Source organism: Lichenostomus cassidix, chromosome 9, assembly GCF_008360975.1.
Source record: "Lichenostomus cassidix isolate B80296 chromosome 9, HeHo_3.0, whole genome shotgun sequence".
NCBI lineage: Eukaryota > Metazoa > Chordata > Aves > Passeriformes > Meliphagidae > Lichenostomus > Lichenostomus cassidix.
In genome coordinates this window covers 20,647,522-20,673,931 of record NC_139490.1, presented here as the reverse complement: position 1 = coordinate 20,673,931, position 26,410 = coordinate 20,647,522, and the positions used below count along the sequence as shown (strand labels likewise).

The window sequence follows — 26,410 nt, the reverse complement described above, 5'->3', positions numbered from 1 at the left end:
AGCAGCGGTATTCAAATCCAACACCACCAGAAAAACACATGAACATTGGTGGATGCATGCCAAAACCTTCACGCAGGCTTCTAATTTTAGGTTTTAACCTTTCCAGTGCCCTGAAGAAGCCTTCAAAATCTCCAAAATCACCGACCTCTTTGGAAAACGTTGGCCTAAATGCTTTACAAGTACTTTACATTGTTAAAAAAGTATTAACAAAGCTTTATAGAAATGAGTAATCTTTAATAATTGGTTTCAGCTTCTCAGGAAGCATGCAACTGCTTATTTTGAGAGAAATGCTTGGCGCAGCTAGAGAAGAAACAGCCAATGCCCCTGCTAGCAGAGGAATGAAGAGCAATAGGATGTAGTGGCAACTCAAGTATCCTTAATTTCAGACATCCTCAGTGACGTTGGCTTTCAGAACTGGAAGTGCCTGGATGTGACCACATGCATACATGAGCACATTATGAAATGATTGATTGCTCAATGAGTATTTTTAATTAGTATTTTCTTTTTAAATACTCCATTTACCCTCTTCACACAAGACACTTTTGCCACGTGCAGTTTTTATTGGAGTAAACATAGTCCCTTCAGATAGCTCCTTCAAGCCAGTTCAGAGGTATCTTGATCCTGTTTTGATTTTTTCCTTCCTATGACTCATTTCTTTTATCCAGGGTATGTTTTTTCAAGTGAACTCTACATACTCATATTGACCCCAAGAGTTACAGACTCAAAGAACTGGGGCAGACAAGAGGATATACAGGATAAGAGATCTATTTTAAGCAGAACATTTTTCTTAGCTCATATATGTTTAGATTTAACTCTGTAACAAGTAAGACTTCAAGTTATTAATATTTGCTATATTCAGTGAGTGAAACACGTTATTGCAACAGACCTGTATTCTACAAGGTGAACTTGCTGCTGATTTTCTTATTGCTGTTTATGTTGCTTGGGCTCCTTCTTGCTTGTTCAGGCAGAGGATGAGAAATGGACTGAATGCTCTCACTTCTAATGAAGTCTGTTAAACAGTTCCAAGTTTTAGCTCTGCAGGAAAATGGTTGAAGATCTATGTGAAAACAATTTACATACTAAAATCAATTGACATTTTCAGTCTATTTTCAGAATTTAGCCTTTTAATGAATAATTCTACCTGTTTTGCAAAGCTGCAATTTACCTGACCCCAGGGGAAAGCAGAGATCATTTAGCCTATGAAAATCTGAGCCTGGTGTGCTCCGGAGGAGGTCAGTCCTGGAGTCCTGAGCACACACTGCTCCTCTTCACATTTCAGTGACAGAGCACAGTCAGCTTCTGCCAAGAGCACACGGCTGGGTGCGCTTCCCGGGAAGGGCCGAGGGGTAATATCCTGGGGTCAGAACACTGGGGAGGTTCACCAAAAGGTAAAGATCTATTATGCCTGGGATTGATATCCAACATTTGGGAGAGCAAAGTAGGGGGGAGCTAATAGAAGAACTTGTATTTCTTCCTTTCTCGTGACAGTAAGGGGTCAGAAGGGGAGGTCATCCTTCTAGGAAGGAGAACCCAGCCAGTTACCTGCCTACATCAGCTCCACGACATTGCACAAGGCCTCATTTAGTGCCAGGTAATGATCTTAATTTAAGCATGCATGTCCCTGCCCTCGCCTCGCTACTCTGCATTATGGGCTTGCAAGTTGCTTATGCTAAAGGGCAGAACAAAAATAAATTTCCATACTCCCAGGCATGTTCCATCAGCCTGTGTTGGAGCATGGGCCACTGTCCAAATACTTCGGATATGAAGTGAATTTGGGCTCCAGGACAGGCTCAGACCTGCTCATGAAATTGCAGGGCGATGACACCAGGGTCCTGCTTTTATATTTGCCGTTGACTGGCTGCCACCACTGCGACCCCCAACTGTGACAGCAGAGCTCTCCGTGTCCCAGCTTAAAGATCACCTTGGCTTTCTGTGGTCGGCAGGGACAGGGACACTCTGTTTTGTGTAACTGTTGAAGAGAAACTGGAAAATCTGAATTACTTGGGCGGAGCTGTAGCTCAGGTAGACAAAGATTCTATCTTGGTTAATTTTTTTCATGTGATAGTTTTTGTTTTGGTCACGTAGGCTGAAGACCTACCCCAGGAAAGGGTGTTGTTTTCAGACTGGGAGAAAGCTCTTGCTGGAGGGCTACAGCCGGGCTCCCCAGAGCAGGCAGAAGGGACTACCACCAAGGGACTGTCCCCGTGGAAGGTGTCATCCCGATGCACCGCTTGCTTCGATGCCCGCACCTTCGATGCCCGCTCCCTGGTCGGGTATACACGGGGGAATGCGGGGTGTGCTCCCCGGTCCTCGGCACCCCAGGGCTGTGCTCCCCCGGCCCCGGGAAAGGGACGGCGGTGGCAAGAGCCCGCAGTGACGGCAGCCGCTGCGGTAACATCGCTGCCGCCGCCGCGGCTCTCCCGTGCCCGCCGCTCGTGCCCGGCTCCGCCCGGGGCGCTGACAGCAGCGGGGCCGTCTCCGGGCGGGGCGGCGGGACTACAGCTCCCAGGGCCGCGCGGAGCCGGTGACATCATGTGCGGTGGCTCGGCGGTCACATGCCCCGCCGGCCCCTTTGTTTTGAGCGGCGCTGGCAGCGCGACCGGCGGCGGCGGAGAGGCCCGAGCGCGCTACATCGCTGCGGATCGCACCGCTCCGCGCCCACCCACCCACCCGACCCGGCCCGGCGGCAGCTCCCGCGGGGCGCAGCGCGGCAGGGCGCGCTCCCGGCTGTGAGTGCGGGGCAGCGGGGCGCGCTCCCGGCTCTGAGGGCGGGGAGCGAGAGGTGCGGTGTTCCGCGGCGGGCCGGGAACCCCCGGCAAGGGCGCGGGGGCCGCTGAGGGACAGCCGGGGCGCGGGGCCGAGACGCGGGGCAAGCTGGCACCGTTAGTCGCCGCGGCGGGGACAGCGCGTCCGGGGCTCTGCGGGCAGCGCGCGGCGGCGGTGCCACGTTAGGGGAGGGCTGTTGGCAGCGTCGGAGGCCGGGACCCGCGGCTGTGTGCGTCCTGCACTGTGTGGTGGTGGTGTTATTCCCCCCCAGTTCCCTGCGCACAGCGCTGCCGCCGGGCGGCCGCTGCGCTCCGGTCCCGTGCCGTGCGGTGCCGCCGGGCAGAGCGGGCGGGGGGCGCGCAGTGCCCCGCGCCGCCCGCGGCCGTTTCGTAACGCGGGTCTGCCCCGAGCCCCCGGAACCCCCGCGGGCGCGGATTGGCCGGGCGGGCGGGGGGAGGCGGGGCCGCGGGCGCGGATTGGCTGGGGCGCGGGGGGGCCGCGCCGGGCGGCCCGGGGTGAAGGTGAGCTGGAGGGCGGGACGGGAGGAGCCATTTTGTGCCGCCGCCTCCGGCCCCGCTTTCCGTGCCTCTGCTCGGTTTCGGGGCCGTGCTGTTCCCTGCGGGAGCGGCTGGAACGCCCCGGGATGGAGCCGCGGCAGCTCCCTGCCCGGCTGGGCCGGGGCCGGGCGGGTCCGTACTGCAGCTTTCCCGCTGGGCTCCCGGTCGCTCGGGCGGCCGGGCCGTGCTCCAGCCGGCGGGCACTGCCCGGTGTCGGACGGGACGTGCTGGCATCTGGCTGAACCCCGGCAGCCACGGAACACCGTGCCCGGAGCTCAGGCTCTGGTTTGGTTCGTTCCAAAACAGTCTGAATTACGTGCAAGAACGACAGCGAAGCCAAGGGCAAAGGATTGTGACTTTTTCACGGTTTCTTCCTCATACGCGAATAATACTACGCAGTGTGGGGTTTTTTCCCCCTGCAGTGGTGTGTGCCCTTCTAAGGGACCTTTTCGGTCACAAATCGTTACATCCAGGGTTCTGTAGTTTTAAGGCGTCCCTTTTCGATGCTTGTTTTTGTTTTGTTTTACTTAATAATCATGACTCTCATGTCCAAATCAGTTCCTGTTTTTTGCTGCGTGACTTTCGAGGCCACTTAAGGCTTTTGTGTGTGTGTGTGTCATTACCTTGGATTACTACTGAATTTCAACATTCCTTTTTAAAAATCAAAACAGTGCCTTACATTAGAATAAAAATCTTACAAAGTGCGACTAACTCTCACCATGTCAATCAGCTTGGCCACAGTTTTGTTTACTAGTTACTCGGTATTCTTAAAGACTTCATCTTGGATATTCAGATCCTCGATTTCTATCGTAAAACGAGAATTTTTATTTTTTAGACAGTCTTTTAAAACCAACAACTTTTTGGTCTTTTTCATATCACAAAGAAAGATGAAAAAGAGCCTAAATGTTGTGGGGTTTTTTTGCTGGAGGGAAAGGTTATGTTTCTTTCCCCACCCCCTCTTCCTTTCAAAACAAAAAGAACACGTGCTGTGGTTTCCCAGGGTGCTGCAGACGGGAGTTTGTTTTCTCTGACTCCCGTGGTTTAGCACACACCTGAGATGAAGCGAGCCTTATCTCCCATCACAAAATAACCGGCATGGGCCAAACCTGAGCTGCGGTTCCCAGGCCTCGGAATGAAAGCACCGTTCTTCTAGCTGGGTTTCGTTTCTCGGGGTGCTCGGGTGACTACCGGGGGTGACAGCAGGCACGGCTCGCCCTGTGCTGGCGGCTCTGCCCTTCCCCGCCCCTTGCAGCGCCTCCTTTTCTCCCCCCGCAGGCGGTCAGCGCTCCGGCCACAGCGCTGCGGTGCTGGCAGCGGTGGGCACGGGCTGGACGGCACCTCTCACCTCCCCTGGCAGCCGCAGGAGCCCAGCGCAGCCTCAGGTACTCGCGAAACCACACCCCGAGGGCGAGCTCTGCAGAGCTCGGGCACAGCTGGGGACAAGGGCCTCGCCCCGGGAGCTCGGTGACACCCAGCGCACAGAACCCAGCTGCTGGCAGAGCTCTGGCTGGAGGGAGAGGGGTCACACAGGAGGGGGTCGCAGTGGAGGATGGGGTACAACGTAAGAGTATTTTGCATAGGAGGATTTACTGATAGAAGATGTCAGGGCAAACGTTTTACAGACCTCTTTTACCAGCCTCTGAACTGGGCTCTTAGGGTATTTCTGAGGAACAGCTTGTGTAGACAAGCCTGCAGACAGGGTAGGTGATAACTGTGCAGAAAGTAGAGGAACCTGAACTCCTGGTGAACCCAGCTTACCTCAGAAATACGTATGTGTGAGGTAACATCCGTGTCAGAGCCATGTCTGTGTTTGTAAAGCGTTTCTAAAACCTGTTCATTCGAGTGTGATGTGTTTTTCCTTTCCAGTTTTTTAAATGGGCAGACTCTGAATGCTTAAGATCCATCCTTGTTGACCCTTGCTCAGACAAGCAATCAAGTAGATTTTGTATTTTTTTTTTCTCTGTGATCAAATAATGTATTTTTCTTTTGCTTTGTTTAAACTTACTGAAAGTACCTGAGTGTTAAATTACGTAAATGACTGGTGTTTTACAGTGCAGGGCTTGTAGGCAGGTAAGGCATGTAAGTACCTCTGCACACAGGGAAGGTGCTGACAGGTCTATCCTGCTGTATTTCACCCCCTTTGCACACTGTCTCAGCCTCAGGCACAGGTTCTCCTCTGCCTTTCCCACTTTGGGGCAGACAGCTGGAAGGTGACATTTTAAAACTGCCAGAGCAAGATTTGCAGGAAGGCCACACGTATATGTGATAGAGCTGAACATGTGACACTGTTACTGATAGGCTTGTGAAATTGTTTTGCTGAAGCAAACCTGCAGAAGTAATTAACTGAACAGAAATTGAAGGAAAGTATATTCAAAAATAGTAAGTTCTGCCATGAAGTGGAATTCTTTCTTCTTTCTAGTATCTTATTTGGGAATTTACAATATCTATCCCCTTGATTAGGTTTTACTCTGTGGATTTTTTTATTCTTGCATTTCTTTAAACCATTAGGACATAAAAAAAATAACCATTTGCTGACCACTTATTTTGTGATGTTCCAAGCCTAAAGAAGACATTACTTCCTTCAGTGAACAGTTGTAATCCAGTGCCCTTGTTTCTGTTTATTAATGATTGCATAATACAGTGCTGTATTAACATCTCACATAATCAAAAAGATACCATCTTGGAGGATCTTTACTTAGTTGCTGTGTTTTGCCCTTACATGCAATGTATCAAGGTCTTGTTTCTCATTGCAGGCTAAATTCCTTTGGAGAAGGTCCATTAGCTTTTGTGAAATTCTTCTGATTTAAATCTGTGATGCTGAAATTGAGCTTTTAGGATTTATAATTATATTCTCATTGTTATAGTTCCCTTTGCTGCTGCTTTGTTTCTGCCCCCATTCTCGTACTAGTAGTGTGTAGTTAGTGGCAGATGAAATTCAGTGTAGGGGGTAGGGTTTTAGCAGCAGAGCTTGTGAGGTGCTGGGGGTGGTTTTTGTTTTGTATCCAGCCTGTGTCATTACAGGGTGAAGTGATTGTGCAATACATGGGATAGAATGTCAGCTACAGATCAGATTGTCCATTTGTGCCTCGTTAAAGCCTCTCTGAAGCAATCAGTTATTAGATAGGCTCATTGCAACAGTGTTTTTCAGACATCAAAGTGACAACTGGTCCTATTTTAAGTCAAATTAAAGTTAAATATTTTGTAGGGTAAACTAGCCCTATACCAAGAATCTGTCTTGTAAATCTGTGTAAAAGATTTTATTGGGAACCATGGTAGTTTTAGAATTTCTTTCCTCAATGAGTTGAGGTACAGCACACATTCTTTCCTTGCTCTTTGTTCAGATGGTGCCTTTTAAAGGTGCTGTGTAAAAAGGCTGTTTAAAAAAAGCACGTTCATTGTGTTCTATATTAAGTGATGACGTGGCCAGTCTGGGACTGGGTAATTGCAGCTCTGAGGATGGAAACTCATCAGGAAATGAAGTTGCCATGAGGAGTTGACGTTTCCTGACTGTGCAATCGGGGAAACTGAATAAAACCTTTGGGAGGCATGAAAAAAATTCCATAAACTTTAATTCAGTTCGTGGCCTTGTAGACATACAAATAAGTATTACAGACATTTGGAATTGTACCAATGTCGGGCCCAAGAGGGTGCTTTGCCCAGCCTCTTGCTGCCTCCGTTTGTTTGGGTGGACATTCATCTAGGTAATTTATAAGCTCAGGGGAGGTAAAAAGCCCTGTTGTTGTAGATTGGTTGATCTCGTTGCCTCTATCATGCACTATTTGCAAAGTCAGCTGCATTTTCTTCACCTACAGACTTAGTATTCACATATGCAAACTTTAGGGTATTTGATTTTTGCAACCTCAGTGCTCTGATAAAATGTGTATGTTTGCACGCTGGGAGGAGCCTTCACACTTGTACTTGAAACTGGGAGGTGTTCAAGAAAAAATATTGCTAATAATTATTTGCCAGTAGTACTTTGGAAGCAGAAAATTTCCCTGTTCTCAGCAAGTTGCTCTTTGTTCATATTTCCAGTAGTTTTACACAAACAAATGTAATTTGCCTTTCATTCTGTTTTGTGTGCTAGCAGTTTACGTTCATTTTTAATAGGATCATAGATTATCAGTGAACTAATTTTTCCATGTTAGGAATGAACAGGTGAAAACTTACAGTCAAGGTTATTTGTTCTGATCACAGATTGTTATTTAACATTAGTGTTATAAGACTTTATTATGGTAGACTTTATAATTAAAATGGAGTGATTACTCAATTAAATTTTTGCTTTTAGAATTTCAGCCTTCCCCCTCACCCCCCTGTTTGACTAGTGCTGTTATATCAGTCAAAGGATGCAGCTGAAATGAGGAATACACTGAAAAAAGGGAGAAGTCCAAGCTCTGGGTCATTATCCAGGAAATCTTTGGCTTCTTCAGCCAGGTGATTTGCTGGAGCAGAGATCTTGAGGTTTTTTATCTTGAACAGTGATGCAATACCAGTGTTGCTGGGACATTCAGAAGTTACTATCCAGCTGTTTTGTGGCTATATTTTGCATATAACATGTGGCAGATAGTGCTGTACTGCCCTGTGCGAGGCGCACAGTAATTTGCCCTGTGCCACTTCTAGGAAAGATCAACAATTGCACCAGTTCTTAGAGTGAGCAAACAAGTGTCTTGTCTAATTCCTGTGATGAAGCTAAGAATGTGCCAGACTGAATACTGAAGTGTTTTAATTTTTCAGATCGTTGCACTGAGAAGGAGAAACACTGTGAATTCTTCTCAATGACTCTATAGCCAACTGATGTAACAATGGTACTAATATTGGGACGCAGACTTCTGAATAGAGAGGAGAGTGGGATACGAGATTCCCCTGCAACCAAGCGGAAAGTGTTTGAAATGGACCCAAAATCGTTGTCAGGCCCTGAGTTTTTCGACTTCTCTTCGGGATCATCCCACGCGGAAAGCATTCTGCAGATCTTCAATGAATTCCGAGACAGCCGGCTGTTCACAGATGTCATCATCTGCGTGGAGGGCCGTGAGTTTCCCTGCCACCGCGCCGTCCTCTCGGCCTGCAGCAGCTACTTCAGAGCCATGTTCTGCAACGACCACAGGGAGAGCAGGGAGATGCTGGTGGAGATCAACGGCATTTTTGCCGAAGCCATGGATTGCTTTTTGCAGTACGTGTACACAGGCAAGGTGAAAATCACCACAGAGAACGTGCAGTATCTCTTCGAAACGTCGAGTCTCTTCCAGATCAGCGTCCTGCGCGACGCCTGCGCCAAGTTCCTGGAGGAGCAGCTGGATCCCTGCAACTGCCTGGGAATCCAGCGCTTCGCAGATACGCACTCGCTCAAGACACTGTTCACCAAGTGCAGGAATTTCGCGCTGCAGACGTTTGAGGATGTGTCCCAGCATGAAGAATTCCTGGAGCTGGGGAAGGATGAGCTTATTGATTACATTTGCAGCGACGAGCTGGTGATCAGTAAGGAGGAGATGGTGTTCGAAGCCGTGATGCGCTGGGTGTACCGCGCGGTCGAGCTGCGCCGGCCAGTGCTCCACGAGCTCCTGACGCACGTCAGGCTCCCGCTCCTGCACCCCAACTACTTTGTTCAGACTGTGGAAGTGGACCAGCTGATTCAGAATTCCCCAGAGTGCTATCAGCTGCTGCATGAAGCCAGGCGATACCATATCCTTGGAAACGAGATGATGTCTCCCAGAACTAGGCCACGCAGGTGAGGAAATTTTTGTCACTTTTTTTCCACAGGAGGACATGATTTGATGTACAGATGTTTGGTATGCACATGCCCAGAGAAAAATCTCTTGCAGATTATTTTACTTTGCTAATACTGGAGCTGCTGCAGTTACACTTCTGTACTTCCCCACAAGCATGAAGCTCACACAGCTCTTGAAAATGTGCATAAATGAGTCTTTTTGGCACAGAGCATTTCATTGCTCTGAAATAAACAGCTTTTCAGGTAAGTGAAGTTATATTACCTTGCAAGTAAAATACTTTCTGAAGGTTAATATTTGCTAGGGGACATCTTAAGGTATTTCATACAGTAGCAGTGTCTTGAAGAGAGCTTACTGTGCTGTGGCAGGTAAACCACTCCATTTCCCCATGTTCCGTTTTGTAACAAAGTTGTGTAAATGTACAGCACACCACACCACAAAGGATGTGGATGTATTGAGAGCATTTCCTTGCTACATCACAAATATTTTACAGATGGAGTAGCACATGTATTTGTAATAGACAGCAGAACAACAGGTTCTTAACTGTAAAGAAGCCAAATATTGTATTTTTAAAGAATCATGAAACAAGTATTTCATGCTCATTCTGTGACATTTTAATAATTCAGAATTACTGCCACTTAATAATGTGTTACATAAATAAGTGACTGAGGTTGCAATAAGAAATGAGGAAGAATCCATTAGTGGCATTTATGAGCAATGGTTATTATGATTCTTTTTTTCCTGAAAAATATTTTCCCAGCTTCATGTCAACGATAGTAGACACATTAGTTTATAGTTAACTCCAGCTGATTTAAGTTGTATTTTATAAAATCTTATGTTACATGAAGGTGATGCAATGATCTGGTCTAGACAAACAGATTGTTTTAGGAGTTACTCCTCTTTATTTACTCTTACTCATGTGATTACTGTACAGTGACTGTGCAGGGAACTTTTATTTTTTTCATAGGTGTTAAAGACTTGCTTAAGGGGGAAGAAATACTTGGCAGTGTTTGCCCCTTTAGTGGCTTTCCAGTCTTCAGTCCTGCCATGAGAGAAGAAACTCTTCTTAAACTCCTTGCAGCCCTTCTCCCAGGCTTTCTAAGCTGTGCACTGCCTTTCAGGCAGAGGGGCCTTTCAGGGCAGTTTGGAAATTGCTGCAGTGGTTGTTTCTGAGTTTGGGCCTGAGGGAGGGACCGCGGGAATTCAGACAGTTGGAGGAGGCTGCAAGCTGCAGTGTTTGGTTTGGTGTTTGTTCTGCTTTTCTTACTCTACTGGCTAAGGAAGGCAAATAGACTCAGAAGTTTTATCAGTGTGTGGGGTGTATGTGCTTGAGAATCTGAATGTCCCCAGAGTGGCACTCCAGTTTGCAAATGAAGTACTTTGTCTAACACAGGTGATTTCTGAAGCCAGGGGGTTTGTTGGTTTTACTGCTGAGTTTATTAAACTGCACTGGGAATTTGAGTAGGCAGGAACAAGAGAAGTAATTTACAAAAAGAAAAACTGGCTGGCCTCCCAGCAGGAATTTTTTCCCCTTTTCTATATTACATTCATGGAATAGTTCTTTGTCATTTGTTTCTGTTCCCTGTTTGTTTCTGTTGCCTATAGCAAAAAGAGATCATGTTTTAAAATAGTTGCCAGGTCCCCCTTCCCCCATGTTTTCATTGCGCCTTTTCTGGGCATTTTGCGGGGGTTTGGGGAGGAAAGGGTGGTGGAGAGCTCTTCTTCTTCCAATGGCTTTTCTATATAAACTGTTTCTAAAAGGAGGCAGGCTACAGGATAAAAAATTGCTACACCAGTGTTTTTACTGAAACTTTGAGAAATAAATTGTATTAGCTTGTATGGATATGGGTGTACCTACTGGTGAAGTGGGTTCTACTTGTTTTTTAAAAGAACAGACTACGTTGCAATTCACTAGTTGATTTTTTGTTTTCTTTTTGTTGCTAGTGAAGAGTTTCCTGATGTAAATGAAAGTTTAAAGTGTGGCATAACTGTTTTGCTACTAAGGCATCGTTGCCAAATGCAGTTCTTTGTGAAAGAGCCTTTCGGTTATGGACTTGCAACAACACAGTGACATCTTGAGGCTGTCCCTCTTGCTCCCTATAAGCCTGTCCTGCCCCTCCTGGTTGTGTTGCACAGCAAATCTCCAAGCTGAGAGCAAGCAGTGAGCAGTAATACATTTCCATACCCAAAACACCAGGGCCTCTTCCTACTGTGTGCTTTGAGTTATCTTCAGACTTTCACCAAAGCTTCTGTTAAGCTGTTTGGTAACAATACATTAGTGTCTTCTTTAACTAGAAGTTATGATGCTTATACATTTTAACATGTCCTTTTTGGTTGCCTTTAGAAAGCTTTAATGTAGTCCTTCATTTTTCCTGCCTGGAGTGGGGTTTCTATTTCACTTTTTTGTCTGCTACCTTATTTACTACCCAAAAGTCATTTAACAGCAAGGAATAAAATAGTAGTGATTACCAGAATTTCTGTAATTTGTTTTCTGAACTTAACGTGGTTTTGAATGTAATCTGAACTACTGAAAGTTCTTGTGTGCAGCTCATGCTGTGTTGGTTGGTGCTTCCACCAAATCAAGAGGTCTGTGTGTAGCTCAGGCCCCTGGAAAACCTTCTCTTGGGAATGCATGGAATTGTATGACACTGTTGATTGTCTTCCACTCCCTCTTTTCTGTGTTATGCACCTGTTCTTGGTGGGATAGTGTCTCCTGGAATCCTCAGAGCCTGTTTTGGCACCTGTGTTACTTTGCTCACAGTTTCTTCTGAGGGCTACAAAGAGGGTTTCCTGTACTGCTGGTTGAGATCACAGCTTTTTCTAACCTTCATTTAAATATAACCTTAGTTCTTTTCTGGAATTAGCCTTTGCCTGTATGTTCTTTTTGTGTATTCCTGACACATTTTTACTTACATTTTTAAAAAATGGTCCTCTGTCATTTGAAAAAATTGTATATTTGGAACTAACCATAAAACCTACACAGTGCAAGACTCATTCAAGAAAATATAATGGAGAAAATTTTTCTTTACTGAAGAATATGGTCATTATAGGAATATGGTCATTACAGGTAATGAAATGTTTGGGAAATTTCTTGTTCTCTTTGGATTTGAAATATTATGCTAAATGAATATCCTATTTAAAGAGAAAACCTCTATCACATAAATTCATGAAGAGCTCTTTCTGAGCGTAGACTTTTTGTTCATTAGTTTTAAGCCAAAGATTGATAATATGGCAGAGTAAGCTTTCCAGTGAGTGAGCGGAGGCCTTAATTCTAATTTAGAAAGTAATCCACAGACAAACCTCACTGAACTCAGTTAGCTGGTGTCTTTGGGCTTGCTTCTAAGGCAAATTATGAGATGAGTGTCCTGCTTTTATGGAAGTTCTTTTCCTGGGTAACGCTTTGTTGGCACAAGAACTTCCCCTCTCTTACCCTTTGAGAGATTCTTTTCAGAGTTGTTCCTCAAAAAAGCAAAAACCAGTAAACAGTAAATACATAGAAACCAGGAAGGAGCATGACTTCAAAGCTGAGCAGCTGACAAGTTTCTTCTGCCGCGTTCAGGTGCGTAAGTGCCATTCCTCAGACCCATCTCATTTATATCATCCTGTAGGATGTTACCATTTAGCATTGCCTTTGCCTGTTTACAGTATTCTGAGTAGAATTAGGTATGGAATATTTAAATTATGGTGTGTGGTGACAAGAGCATGGAAGGGCTAACCAGTTTTATTCATGATGTTTCACAACAGGGAAAGCCTCATCAGGATTTATAGGTGAACATGTACATAAGTTCGCATTAGGAGCTTTAGGGAGAAATCATGCAAATTTTACCTCAAATCCAGTCATAAGTATTTTTTTCTTTATTTTTGAGAGAAGACTGCAGTACTCAGCAATGGCATGAATGTCTGTTCTATGGGATACTTATTCACAGTGGGATCATAGTACAAAGCACAGCACAACAAAAAGTTCATCAAAAATAAAATCAATTGTGCATTCAGTTTTGCTTAACTGACACCAGTCCTTGAAATAACTATGTCAGTGCAAAGTGCTTTACTTTAAAAATGCCCTGAAAAGAAAGGAGTTTGACAAATGCTGACAAAAATTTTTAAGTCTCAGAGCAGGAATAAAGGTGATCACAGTTTGATTCGCACATCAGAAATAGTTGGTTGATTCTCCACATTCAAATGTGCATTAATTTAGAAAAGTTTTGTTACTGCTGTGACAAAGCGCCGGTTAGTGGAAGGAGAATGAGTGTGTGGAATAGAATTTAAAGTATTTGGGTACATGGCAGGCTGTCTGATGCTTAATTTTTTCACACTGAGTTTTAGTTTTTGGGTTTAGGTTTGAATTTTTATTTCAGTATTCCTTAATGTTTCCTCCTGTCATTACTGTTTTTCGTTTTACTGGGTATTGGCTCTAAGATCTTTTTGGTTTTCCTTATTTTGGTGACAATATTCCTTCCACTTTTAAACACACGTGATATTTAGGCAATGTAAAGTATTATTAATTTTGTAAAGCTTTGGAGGGGGGGAAATGAAGATTCATTCCATTGTGAAACAGATTGCTCATCTCATTGTCTCAGGCCTTGCTTGAACTCTTTCTAATCTATGTGTACAGTCAAAGGAAAAATATTATTAGAGTAAAAGCTTTCTGTGTTATTTAATTACATGGTTTTTACATAGAACATTGTGCAGTACAACTCCACTTACACAGGACACCTGTCAGTGTGGTCACCTGCTGTGTAATGAGACAGCTGGAAACAATGAAAACCTATTTGCTAAATGACTCTTCCTTTTTCTTTTTTTCATTGTTGTGGAAGTTAAAGTTAAATGGTAGTTTTTCTGATTTTCACACGGTTTTGAAGACAATGTTCTTTGGCCTTCACGTACTAATAAATACCTCCTACATCTTAATTTTCTGTGTTCCCTTTTTTAGATCAACTGGTTATTCAGAGGTGATAGTTGTTGTTGGAGGCTGTGAACGAGTTGGAGGGTTTAATTTGCCATACACGGAGTGCTATGATCCCGTAACAGGAGAGTGGAAGTCACTGGCTAAACTTCCAGAGTTTACCAAGTCTGAGTATGCTGTGTGTGCTCTGCGGAATGATATTCTTGTTTCAGGTGAATAATCTTTAAAAAATTAAGGCTTCTTGCTTTGCTTGGTTATTTGATTTTCATTGTGTCCTCTTTGTGGAGTGTCCTCTTTGTTTTGGTTTGCTTTTTAAGCAATGTGGCAGATCTTTGTACTGTGAACTTCCAGAAGCTCAGCTGAAAGTCACTTTCTGATGTAAACGGTGAACACCAGCCCCAGCACAATCTTACTGTAAACAAAAGTGTTTTCTGGAGTTTTTGTTGGCATGAATCGGCGGTTTTTTACAGCTGACCCCAGGATATCAATTGTATTTAAAGAGACCAGCTTATGGCTGCTTTAAAATACAGCAGGAGTCTGTGTGCAGCAGCAGCTGGGAAGCTACAGACAAAAAATCCCAAGCAGGCTTTTCCCAGCAGCATATTCAGTCCTTGAGGAAGGGAAAATTACAGGGTGCAGCTGATAGTTTAGACACCAGGCTCTCTGTGTTAGTTTAACCAAAGAAATTGTCTCCTCAGGTATGTGTACCTGTGTCATTTGAACAAGGTGTAAAACAGAGGAGATGCTCACCGAGTGGGCAGAGGAGCAGTGGGTGATAGGGATGTGCCACAGGCATGGGATTTCGAGGGTCTCGTGCAGGTAATGGCACTACAGGAAATCTGAGGAGCTTGGGCAAAAACCATTGAAATGCATTCCAACTTCAAGAAATAATCTAGTGAGATCTCAGTGTTATGTGAAAGGAAAGCATAAGGAAAACAACTTACTGTGTGATTTCAGCTTTGAAATCCACTGGAAATTACTTCTTAAGTGTAACATATAAATTCTGGAAGATCCTTATTACATCCTAGAAGGGGATGTAAAGTTTTCATTGCCCACTCCAGAAGGGCATGTTAAAAGTTAGCATTACCCATTCAATAATTATTCAAATTGGCATCTGTTTCATTTTAAAGGTGGAAGAATCAATAGCCGGGATGTCTGGATTTATAACTCTCAACTTAACATTTGGATCAGAGTTGCCTCCTTAAATAAAGGCAGATGGAGACATAAAATGGCTGTTCTTCTGGGTAAAGTAAGAGAAGTATATTTTTCTTTTATAGTGGGAATGTTCGCTATACATAAGATAATAGTGGAGAAAACACTAAAGTATTACTTTGTATTTAATACAAAATAATTTTTAATTTTTTTTCAATTAAAATAATATTTTAAGCAATTAGGCTCTTCATCAGTCAGACACTACCTATGGACATGAAAATCATCTTACTGCTCAGTCATTTATTTTTTTGGTTTGGTTTTTTTTTTCATCATTGAAGTGGCTTATTTCCAAGAAGCAAGTTTTTGGGAAGCAAAGAAGCATCTGGATTTGCTTGTGCTTCAAAAGTGCTGTCTAACAGTTTATGTAGTCATTAACAGAAACAGATGCTATTCTGAATGTCAGTGGTTTTATTTAATGTTTTATATTGAAATTATGCAAACACATGGAGTGTGGAAATGGGAGGGTTTGCTGTATTTTGAAGGCATATATGCCTGAACATAAAACCACTAGTTGAAACTCCCATATGAAGGTTAGGAAAGATGTGCATGTAGTGTCACTTGGACTTCCTAGAGATTAAATTTGCAGTTAAGCAAGCAGAGGGAAGAAGGTAGACACAAATAATAAGGAGCTCTGCTTCCTAAAATACGAAAAGAGACAAGAAGGTAGAGTTTACAAACTGAGAGAAGGAGAAATTTCTGTGACAAAGTAGGGAAAAAGCAAAATGCCAAAAAGCAAAGGTAAACTCAGATGGGCTTTTGCTGCTACTGTTGTTGAATGTTATCTAAAAAAAAGAGAAATACAGAGAAATGCCTTTTCTAACAAATGCTATTCAAATTGGAAGTTTCTATTGCAGTATTAATAATACTATGCTTTGGCATGTGTTTGCAGTGTCATTCCACATGTGACTGAATGGAACTCTCCAGGGAGTCTTTACCTGGTTTTTTTAGACCATATTAATCTCCTCCTGTGTATAAATTTAAAATTTGAGGAACAAACATAACAAATCAGCTTTAAAGGAATTAATTTCTATATTTAAATGTAGTACCTAGTGTAAACATGAAGTGATGGTTGTTTTCCCCACTCTGTGCAGGTGTATGTGGTTGGAGGATACGATGGGCAGAACCGCCTGAGCAGTGTGGAGTGCTATGACTCCTTCTCCAATCGCTGGACCGAGGTGGCTCCCCTGAAAGAGGCTGTGAGCTCCCCGGCAGTCACCAGCTGTGTGGGCAAACTCTTTGTCATCGGGGGTGGCCCTGACGACAACACCTGTTCTGACAAGGTCAGTTAGCTGTGTTTGATTGCATCTTCCATCCACAGCAAACAGCATTGCTGGTTTAAAACCAGATCGTACAGGAGATCTGCTTTAACTGGTTTTTGTTGAATGGAGTATGGAATTATTCTAATACACAAAATACAGAGTAGAAAATGTTGGATGATACACTGTTACTGTGGTGTTTCTCATGGATACATTGCTCATATCATTGGCTTCACAAGTTCTGTGAATTCGAGTGTGAGTGTTCAGAGAATAATGTCAAATATTGTGCATATGTAAAAATTATTAATATACAGATCTGCATTTATGCTGACTCCGTTGTTTTGGTGAAGTACTGCAGGCTGCTACCTCAGTTAGGCTTTCAATCTGAAAGGCACATGCTTGTTTCCAGGTTCAGTCGTATGATCCTGATACCAATTCCTGGTTACTCCGTGCAACCATCCCCATTGCCAAGAGATGTATCACAGCCGTGTCCCTAAACAACCTGATCTACGTTGCTGGCGGGCTCACCAAAGCCATTTACTGCTATGACCCCATTGAGGACTACTGGATGCACGTACAGAATACATTCAGCAGACAGGTAATTAACAATAAGAGACTTGTAGACAGCTGAAAGGTACTTTGTGACATTGTTATCTTGGCATGAAATAAGTATACGTTTGCTTAGCCCTGATAAAATTGCATCTCTGATTCCATTCCTCTTAATCTGTGTAATTCAAAACCTCACAGAAGAGGAAATTTCTAAACCAGTAGCTTTTCAGATGGATGTCACTATTAGCCAGTCCAGGCTTTGCTTGAGAGCTGTTACTGTTGAAGAACAGGGTAACAGTATAGTGGGTGATGATTTCATTATATAGAAATTATCTTTGTCAAGTTCTGTTGCAGGTTTTAATTTAGACTGAAGGTAGTAGTTTCCTTATAATTGATTAAAGCCTTTCAGTATAACAGGAGATACTAAAGGCTGTTTTACAGTGTGAAAAAGCCCCATTATATGGCACAGAAAGTGTCTGACTTCAGCAGTGAGAGCTCTGTCACTTCCATGTGTGGGTCACTGAGCACGATTTGAGCATGTATCCCCTCAGTAGTGAAGTGTGTGTGTAGCAGTTACGTTTCCCCATGTTTTTAAAACACCAGTCACGTACTCTTACGGTATTACCTTAAGAGAAATTTGTTCCTTTTTCCCAGCCTTCTCTCTGTTACTCAGTTTTAATCTGTGTTCTCTGTTTAACTCAGTATTTTTACCATGCCTGCTTTTAAGGAAGAAATAAAATCCTATCTCTGTTTCAAGTAAGACATAGCACTGTCTTTTCTTTTGCACTCTTTTTAGTCATGCCTCTTTTCCTCTGCCCATTTACATCCCTCTTCATTATGTGTTACTCCTCTAAGGTGCTTCTCCTTGTTCCCATTCTTTGTATTAATAGTACCTCTACTGTGGTCCCTCTTCTGAAAACCTTTGTTCTCTCCTCCTTTCCCTATCTCAGATCTTTAAACGGTAAGTACAGTGTTCAGTTGTATTCCATTATTTCCTTTGTCTGAGCCGAGTGTAGTAAAGGCCTAGACCTGAAATAGTCTTTTCTGTAGATTGTGCTGCTGCTCTGCCTAATTTTTGTCTTTTCTGCACTGGCTCTTCCAGGAGGGAACAGTATAGTCCAGGCTGTTTAGAAAAGGCAGTTACAGTGCTGCCCTCCTGCACTGGGGCAGATAGACGTGAATCAAGTCTCGCTATTTAAATAACTGTGTATTCCCTTGTGTTTTCTTGAAACAGGAGAATTGTGGCATGTCTGTGTGTAATGGAAAAATCTATATCCTTGGTGGAAGACGGGAAAATGGTGAAGCCACAGACACTATTCTTTGTTATGACCCTGCAACGGGCATTATCACGGGAGTAGCAGCCATGCCCAGGCCAGTATCATACCATGGCTGTGTGACCATTCATAGATATAATGAAAAAGGCTTTAAACTGTAATTTTTCTTTTCTTGAAAAAAGAAGAATGAATCCAGTGGTCTGCTGCAAGACAGGCTTTTTAAAGATTCCTGAAGTGGGAATTCCCTGCCTAAGCATCATATGAAAATTATATCCTGTGCCTTTAGAAAAAGGGTTAATTTAACTTACAAAACAAGTCTACAAACCTATCCAGTAACCAGAGTTCAGTTATATCTGCTGTGGGCTCTGATATGAGAGCAGTGCATTGTACTGGTGGTCAGAAAGTTTGTGAATAGTAATTAAAATCTTGAAAGCTTTTTGGGGAAAGTGCCTTCACAAGCATTTGTGCCTGTGTCCTAAGAAGCAATATCTGCAAGGTGTTTCTGGTTCTGCTAATGGGAAAAATACACAGACGAGTAAATCCCAAAGAATCATCTAGGATAATTACCTACAATTTAAAAAGCTCAAGTATAATTCATATGCATCATTCTTACAAGCAGATTACTTGGGTTAACCAAGTAGATTTTATGTTAGATCATGCGTGTATTGGAATTAGAAAAAAAGCCACATAAAAACAAAAACAAAACACCAGCAAAACAAGCTGCATTGGACAAATGTGAGAATCTTCTGAGGAATGATTTTTCTGAAGGAGAAACTGGTTGGTTGGTTGGTGAGCCACTACAACACACTGCAGTGATGATTGTGTACCTTAACCCTGTGGAATTTATTCATAGTGTTGGTAAGTGTCCATCAGAAGTACAAGGCTACATGACATGGAAAACCAGTGGGTGCAGGCATGCATCTGTGAGGCAAAGTCTGAATCCCAGTTTTTACCTTTTTGAATAGTTCAAGTGAAGGCTGAAAGTTGCTGGGTTCACTCTTTGCTCACTGCAATGTCTAAACTGTTTAAGAAATAAAGGATGTTGAATTCTGGATTCTCCCAGTTTTCTGAATCACATTATAAATTACCTGGTGATAAAGGTGGGAACTTGAATTTGTGCCCTACAGCTTATAAATTGGTCTTTCAGATATCTCATCTGCAGAGATGGCAGAGTATCCACCAAGTATTTCTTGGCCATTCTTCAGACAATCACTTACTGTAGCACAGTTAAACTGCTGTATAAGCTGCTTGGCCACAGATAAAGAAGTTCCGGAAAGGTTCCTCCTATCGCCAGAAAAACATCTGTGGACCTGTCCATGTAGCCATATGTCATGTTTTGGATAATTTTGAATCCTAGGAAGCACCTGTATTTTGATGCACCACCATTATTGGGTTGGGTTTTTTTCAGTAAAGGTATTTTTTTAAGTCCTCCCTAGATTTTTGTACTAGAACTCTTTATTTCCAGTATACAGTTGTACAGTTGAGGCACAAAGTTCATAAAAACTGAAATAGCACTTGAGAGTTGGAAAACGAGTAGGATTGTCTGTGTACCAATTTCCTGTAAATCACCAAAAACCTCAGGAACTGCCTTTCAAAGGAATTCCGAGGACAGCAGCCAGTAGGGAAGTTGGTCAGTGCCAGGGCAGAAAAACCCGTAAAACCCCTGCAGAGCCAGCCCTGGCCTCAAGGTTCTGGTCTCTGTGCTTGCTCAGGAGGGTGAAAACAACACCATCTCTGGAACGTTGTTTGTTCCACTGGACTTTCCTCATCTGTTTTCCCAGAGTATTTCTTCATGAGATGGAAATTCTGACCCTCAGTGAAGCTATGCCAAACTGGGAGTCACCATTTTCAGTAACATCATCATGGCTTTTAAAGAGCACTGGGAGCTGCACTTTGGGATGCATTAACTTGTAACCTCAGGAAGGGACACAGATTTCAGTTTCTGGCTGAATACCAAACACTGCTTTGGATATGTTAAGAATACTGATAAAATACAAATTGTTGCATATTAGTGATGTAATCAGGAGGTCAGTCCCTGAGCATGTACATTCACATTGCCCTAAAAAGAAAATCCCTTGATAATGTAAGACAAATGAATCAGATAAATTAATCCTTTTCAAAGTTTCATCTGTTTCTGCTCACCAAGTTTTGAAATGGCAATTTCAGTACCTGTGAATAAGGTCTGTTGATTGCAATGGTAATTGCCCTGTAACTGATTTTATGTACTAACAGTGTATATAGCTTGTGCCATCATTGTAAATGAAAATGTCAAAGACTATAGGAGCACTTAATTAGAGATGCAATTTGAAAAACAGCCTCCTTTCCTTTGATTTCCTCTTGTTTGTATTCAGACTTGTAACGTTGATTGTCATGCTATACTGTTTTTAAACAGTCCCTATTCTGTAGGTGTAGAACAGTGTCATTTAATCTGTGTTTATAATACTGCACTACTCTGTAAATAACAAGATACCGCTTTCCATGGTTTTGAAGATTCATTTTATAGTTTAGTTGTCTTTTCTTAACAATTTATGTACTGTTACTGTTACCTATTTTTTTGAAAATGACAGTGTTTAATGAACCAGTAAATGCAGAAATGTAGATGCAGAAAATTTCTTACAGTTCTTGAGAACCTGTATCAAAGGTGAACAGTTACAGGTGTGGAGCATCACTAAATTACAGTTACTTATGCAATGATTTCTTTAAAACAGGCAGTGAGTTTTTCTTCTTGCTTGTTAACTCTGTAAATAACTTGCACTTATAGCCTGCTCTGTTACAACAATTACTTTTAGATGTATCAGAAAAAACCAATTTGACCTTGATTTAATGAAAATGTACCATTTTTCTGGAAGGATGGATTAATTTGAAAGTTGCATTCCTGAGCCACCTGTTCTCCAATGCATTTCACTTGGTATAGATGAATTCCAAGATATAAACTCTCACTCTTATACATATCTAGATGCTTGGAGTTTACGGGCTTGAGCAGCAAGTTGGTTTTAGTATTTTCCTTTGTCTCAGCTAGGAGAGAAATTATTAATGTCATCTACTATAATCACAGTATTTCCATCATGAATAGTAGTAGGTTTGGTTGCTCTGGAGCACCTGCACAAAGATGAAAGTTCAGTCCGACCACACATGGGAAGAGGGCTCAAGCATCTCTAAGTCACACCTAAAAAATGAATTCTAAGAATTGTCTTCACTAAACAGAAATGAGTAAATATTTTTCTTCTCTTTTGCTGTCCACTTCTGCTCTTAGCAGTGTGATGTTAATTGAAAACACAGTTGATGCTTTCTTGCAGGCAGGCTTCTGTAAGGTTCTGAATCACTTACTGGTTACTGCACCACATGCAGTCTCTTGCTGAGGCATTCCCCTTTTCAGCCATCAACCACAGAACATGGCCTGGTAACCATGGAGTTGTACCTGTAGGCTCCCTCCTTGGTAATGGTTAAGTAGGCATAATTTGTGGAAGCCCTTCCATCTGCACCATCAGATGAATCATTTTATACTGTGTGTCTGGTATGCATTTTGGGGATTGGGCACTGTGCTTTCCCCTCCAGCACCAAGGGGTCCAGATTGTACTGTTATTGTTTGCTTTTAATTGGTACCAATGCATTTCTCATCAAAGACTGCTTTGTTTGTATTCTCTTGAAGCAGAGAGATTAATGCAGATTATGTTGATATGGACCCTTATCGTAATTTACTGAAGCTTTTTAAATAGTATTTTTAACATTGCAAAGTTTTGAAAAGTTTTGGTGATGGAGGAAGAGGAAATACTCACCTTGACAGAGATTCAGAGGAAGCTTTGGTCACCTGTGCTTGAGAGCAAGGATACTGCTGCCTGTTCCAGTTTCTTCCTCAAAATAGTTGAGTTCACCTCATAATCTTAGGTAAACACTCTGTTTGTCCTGTTTTTCTTTGACTTGCTGCAAGGACAGAACAAGAAGCAGGACCACTCACTGCCTGTGACTTGAGGTTTCTGCACTGCCCGAGGCACAATGGATGCTGGTCAGCAGAGCCCGAGCTTAGTCCAGCTCTGAAGAGCAGAGACAGCAGAAAGCCACTGGAGTGGGCTCAGAAATGGCAGGAGGAAACACTGTGTGTTTGGGGTTTGTAGTTTGGCTGGGCTTGCTGAAACCAAGGTGTTCAGGATGTGCATAAGTTTGCTATTCCAGATGCTGAAACTCAGGTGGTAAAAATGTTCCATGTTTGTCAATTCACTAAACACAGCTGGAGCAATAAAGATGCAGATGCTCTTGTGGTCTGCTAGTGGCAATGCTCAGGAAAGAAAAGGGTTCATTTTTCTGAATTGCCCAACTAAGCGAGTAGATGTAGGATTCTTTTTATCACTGAAGATGTCAAAAACCAATTCAAGAGCATTAAGAAACTCGCAAGACTTGTTCACTGTGAGGCACAATGAATATTTTCATCTGAATGTAGTCTCGTGTACACAAGAAATTATAAATGAAATGGTTTGTTGTGCCTGGTTAAAAAAATCTGTGCAACATATACTCAGAAAAGGAGCCTAGAGGGTAAGATGAAATTTCTAAACAGAAACCTGCTATCTGTTTGGGGGCCAAGCAGCCTTTTGGGTTTTGTAAAATATGTTTAGCACACAAGTTTCTTCAGTTTGGAATTATTTCAGGTGGCATTAATAAAAATGGATCATGATGGTGTCAGTGCTGTGAGCATTGCCACAAACCAGCTGTGACTCTGTGTTCTCTGCACCCTGGTTTTGTGCAAGCTGTCTTCCCCAAGTAGTAGCACACACAAGTTCATGTTACTCAAAGCATACAGCCCTGGTAACATTACAGTCTAAGAACTGTAAGCTATTTACAGGAATGTTTCTTTTCTTCTACTGTAGGGATCCAGTCTATGCACATATGTTTTATGTGTGCACATCTGTATGTGAATAATTTTGTGGTCATTTTCTGGATAGTGCTGTTACAAGTGATGCACATAAAGGCGCTGTGTACAGCTTGTTAATAATGTAATTATTGCTTAGTTTGTATGATTAGCTCCAAAGAAAAATAATGTGTGTTAATTTTAAAAATACCTGTGCCTTGAATTCAGCTATATTTTTATCTATTGTGAAAAAGAGCTTGGATTACTTCTTCCAGTTTGTTACCTTTATTACGCTTGGTCTTACTGTCCAGACTGTTAATGTCTTCCTAGGAGAAATAAATCTTGCCATTCATTAATTAGAACAGTTAAATTTCTTGTTTAGAATATGCCTAGAATGCTTCCATTATTACAGTGCTATGGCAGATTTAATCTAGGGAAATCAGTATTTGTTTTTTTTCTATTTTTTTGTTTCCAGCACGCCTCAGTGACAAAGGACTGAGTTTAGTCTGACTTCCTGTCCTTAACATGTACAGATTCTTGTATTAGTAGCCTCTGTGATATTTCTGAACTCTCTGAAGTCATCAACCTCTTGTTCAAGATACAAAATATGAAGCAATAACGTGGTGCAGCATGGCAATAAGCAAATCAAGAGACTTGAATGTATTGTACTATTATTAATTTCATCTGTGTAAATGCTGGACCTACGAGTCATTCTCCTTTTGGTTCACCTGTAGCATTTTGGAGTCAGATTAATAGGAACTACTTGGCCATGGAAAGAGAGTTTACCTTCTGAACTGTTACTCACATGATATTTTTGCCTGAAATCGTGTTCTGATTTTCCTTTTTTTGCCAAGGAAAACAGCGGTTCTTGTTATTCCTTGCCAGTTCCTTTATTTACTGAAACATAAAAGCTGTAGTTCTGCAGAGAGCTGACCTTGTCCTCAAGAACAGCCTGGTGCAGCACAAATGACATTTGAACAGGAAAGCTCAGACCACTTACTGTGTGCCAGAGTCAATGTAATGTATCTTGCATATAACATTAAGGTCTTCAGATCGTGCTGACAGTAGAAAAGTGATTTTGTAATGTAGCACAATTGCAATAACACCTGTTATATTTAAATATACTTCTTGCATAATTCTTTGAAAGTTTTTTAAAGTTCAGTGTATCTAATAAACATTTGCCTTTTGAATAGTTCACTGTGGTTTATTTAGTTTATGAGAAGTTCCAGGGTGGGGCTTGGTGGTACAAGGAGGAAACTCTCTACTGGGTTTTTTGGGTCATTTAACTTGTTGGATTCTGTCCCTTGTGTAGTCTCTCTCCACTGCCTCCCAATCTAGGTATTTACCCTGCTCATCCTTCTGTCCTCATCATGGAACTTGCTCCCAAGGGAAATAAAGGCAAGCTGGAGGCTGCACAGCAGAGTAAACTTGAAGGAAAAGTGGAAAGATTAAAAAGCAGGGCAGTGAGATGTGAAGTGTTGGTGCCAGGTATTGTGATGAGAAAAGAATGTGAATGGACTTGGAAGGCAAAAGCAGCATGGTAACAAAACAGTGGGAAGGTGACTGGCACAAACACGGGTTGGAAAGAATCCTGTAGAAGATTTATTCTCCTAAAATCAGAGGTTTGGCTATCTCAAGATCCCATGAGCAGGGGGTCAGACTGTGGTAGAGCCCTACTGGAAACGTGGCAGGCCAGCAGTGCCTGCTGCAGTCCTTCAGCAGTCCTGTGGCCAGGCTCGGCTACAGCCACGGAGTGGCTCTTGCTGGAGTGCCAAAAGCAAGTACTGGTCAAGTTCAATGCTTGCTGATGCTCAGCTTACTTCAGAAAGAAGTAATCTGGAAAAAAAATGAAAGGGAATCCACAGACTGCAAAGCAATGGAAATATTTTTGAGAGCTGGAAAGCCTACCTTAAGATATTTTAAGTCTTTAACAGTCAAATGGTGGCAGTCTTCTGACAACAGCTTCTTCCTCTTTCCATTAAGCAAAAAGAAAATAAAGGAATAAAAAATTAAACTACATTACAGATGGTCCTAGTGAGGTGAGTGGGATACTAATTTACGAACAGTCTCCTTTGATCTGCCATAGTTCACATTTGTTACTTGGCCCAAAGAAAGGCTAGTAGTGTCAAAAAGGATAGTAGTGATCCTGAAATCAGAAGAGAAGAGGACTTTAAGAGCTAAGCTTTGAACATTCAGCGTACACTTGCTAATTAGTGGTCTCATAAGTAAGTTTGCAAATCCATGAGTGAGCAGGATGTTAACTTACGGTGGTTCAGGGCTCACTGCATGAACTATGACACTGCCACAGACCAAACTGTTATGGCACTAGCTGCACCTGACAGAGGTGTTGCAGCCTGGCCACAACCAAACACAAACCATGGCATTAACGGCACTCATTTGTACTGGTTTAGCTCTGACTTGAGAGGATATGAAGTATGGTGAGCACTAAGTATGGTGTAAAGGTTTATTGAAGCCTGCCTAAGGGTAGTCCAGGGCTGCCATCCCAGCCCATGCTGGGGGTCCTGCTTATATTGCACCTCCATCAGCCCAGGCCTTCTTTATTGGGTCTTTTCTTTTGCTAATCATAGAATCCATTAGGTTGAAAAGACCTCAGTATTCATGGAGTCCAACCTATGACTGAACATCGCCTTGACAACTAGACCACAGTACTAAGCGCCACATTCAGTCTTTCCTTAAATACCTGCAGGGAAGGTGACTCCACCAGCTCCCCGGGCAGCCCGCTCCAATGTCTAATCACCCTTTCTGCGAAGGATTTCCTCCTTACGTCCATCCTGACCCCTGGCGTAGCTTAAGGCTATGTCCTCTCGTCCTGTCCTACAATCTCGTAGAAAGCGATTAAGATTCCTCCCAAGCCTCCTTTTCTCCAGGCTAAACATCCCCAGCTCCCTCAGCCGCTATCAGACTTGTGCTCCAGACCCTTCCCCAGCTCCCTTGCCATTCTCTGGACACACTACAGCAGCTCGATCATCCCTTCGTGAAATATCTTCCACATAAAAACGTCTTCCTCAAATTTTGGTACACGTTAAAACACGGTTGCTCCAGGCAGCAACTATGGATCGAATCACACTGCATTCGTCTCTCCATAAAGGAACTCGACCGCATCGCCCATCTCGGTTTCTCTGCTGCCGCGGGCGAGCACCCGCCCTGCCCTGCCCTGCCCACACCGCTGCTCGCCCGCGGCGGGGCTGAGGCGGCTGGGGCTCCACAGCCCCCCGGCCCCGCTCGGCCGCCCTGCCCTCAGGGAGCCCCCCGGCCCCGGCGGTGCTGGCCTCCTGCGGCCGGTGCTAGCCGTGAGGCGGCACCTGCCCGCGG

The 26,410-nt window shown here is 43.1% G+C and overlaps 2 protein-coding genes and 1 long non-coding RNA gene across 7 annotated transcripts; 1 reads left to right on the top strand and 2 right to left on the bottom strand.

Moving 5' to 3' along the window:
• Positions 1–213: 213 nt before the first annotated feature.
• LOC146433436 (uncharacterized) lies at positions 214–2,534 on the bottom strand. 2 transcript variants are annotated; one of them, XM_085069781.1, is made up of 3 exons: positions 2,099–2,534; positions 887–1,035; positions 214–424 (listed from the first exon to the last, which is right to left on the bottom strand). In XM_085069781.1, exons 1-2 carry the CDS (start codon positions 2,532–2,534, stop codon positions 1,013–1,015), a joined length of 459 nt encoding a protein of 152 aa, XP_084925907.1. In that variant the 3' UTR covers positions 214–424; positions 887–1,012. The 2 variants fall into 2 exon arrangements, 1 of the variants encoding a protein (XP_084925907.1); XR_014854117.1 differs by lacking the exons at positions 214–424; positions 2,099–2,534 and adding an exon at positions 1,166–1,291 and having other exon boundaries at positions 448–1,035.
• Positions 1,487–24,269, top strand: KLHL24 (kelch like family member 24). 4 transcript variants are annotated; one of them, XM_085069769.1, is made up of 8 exons: positions 2,637–2,729; positions 4,599–4,705; positions 8,055–9,045; positions 13,974–14,158; positions 15,077–15,195; positions 16,250–16,438; positions 16,824–17,012; positions 18,198–24,269. In XM_085069769.1, exons 3-8 carry the CDS (start codon positions 8,123–8,125, stop codon positions 18,396–18,398), a joined length of 1,806 nt encoding a protein of 601 aa, XP_084925895.1. In that variant the 5' UTR covers positions 2,637–2,729; positions 4,599–4,705; positions 8,055–8,122; the 3' UTR covers positions 18,399–24,269. The 4 variants fall into 4 exon arrangements, with proteins under 4 accessions (XP_084925897.1, XP_084925898.1, XP_084925896.1 ...); XM_085069771.1 differs by lacking the exons at positions 2,637–2,729; positions 4,599–4,705 and adding an exon at positions 1,487–1,591; XM_085069772.1 differs by lacking the exons at positions 2,637–2,729; positions 4,599–4,705 and adding an exon at positions 1,931–2,022.
• LOC146433434 (uncharacterized) lies at positions 23,523–26,389 on the bottom strand. Its single transcript, XR_014854121.1, has 2 exons — positions 24,986–26,389; positions 23,523–24,504 (listed from the first exon to the last, which is right to left on the bottom strand). It is a non-coding gene; the product is annotated as an uncharacterized LOC146433434 (long non-coding RNA).
• Between the last annotated feature and the right edge of the window lie 21 nt (positions 26,390–26,410).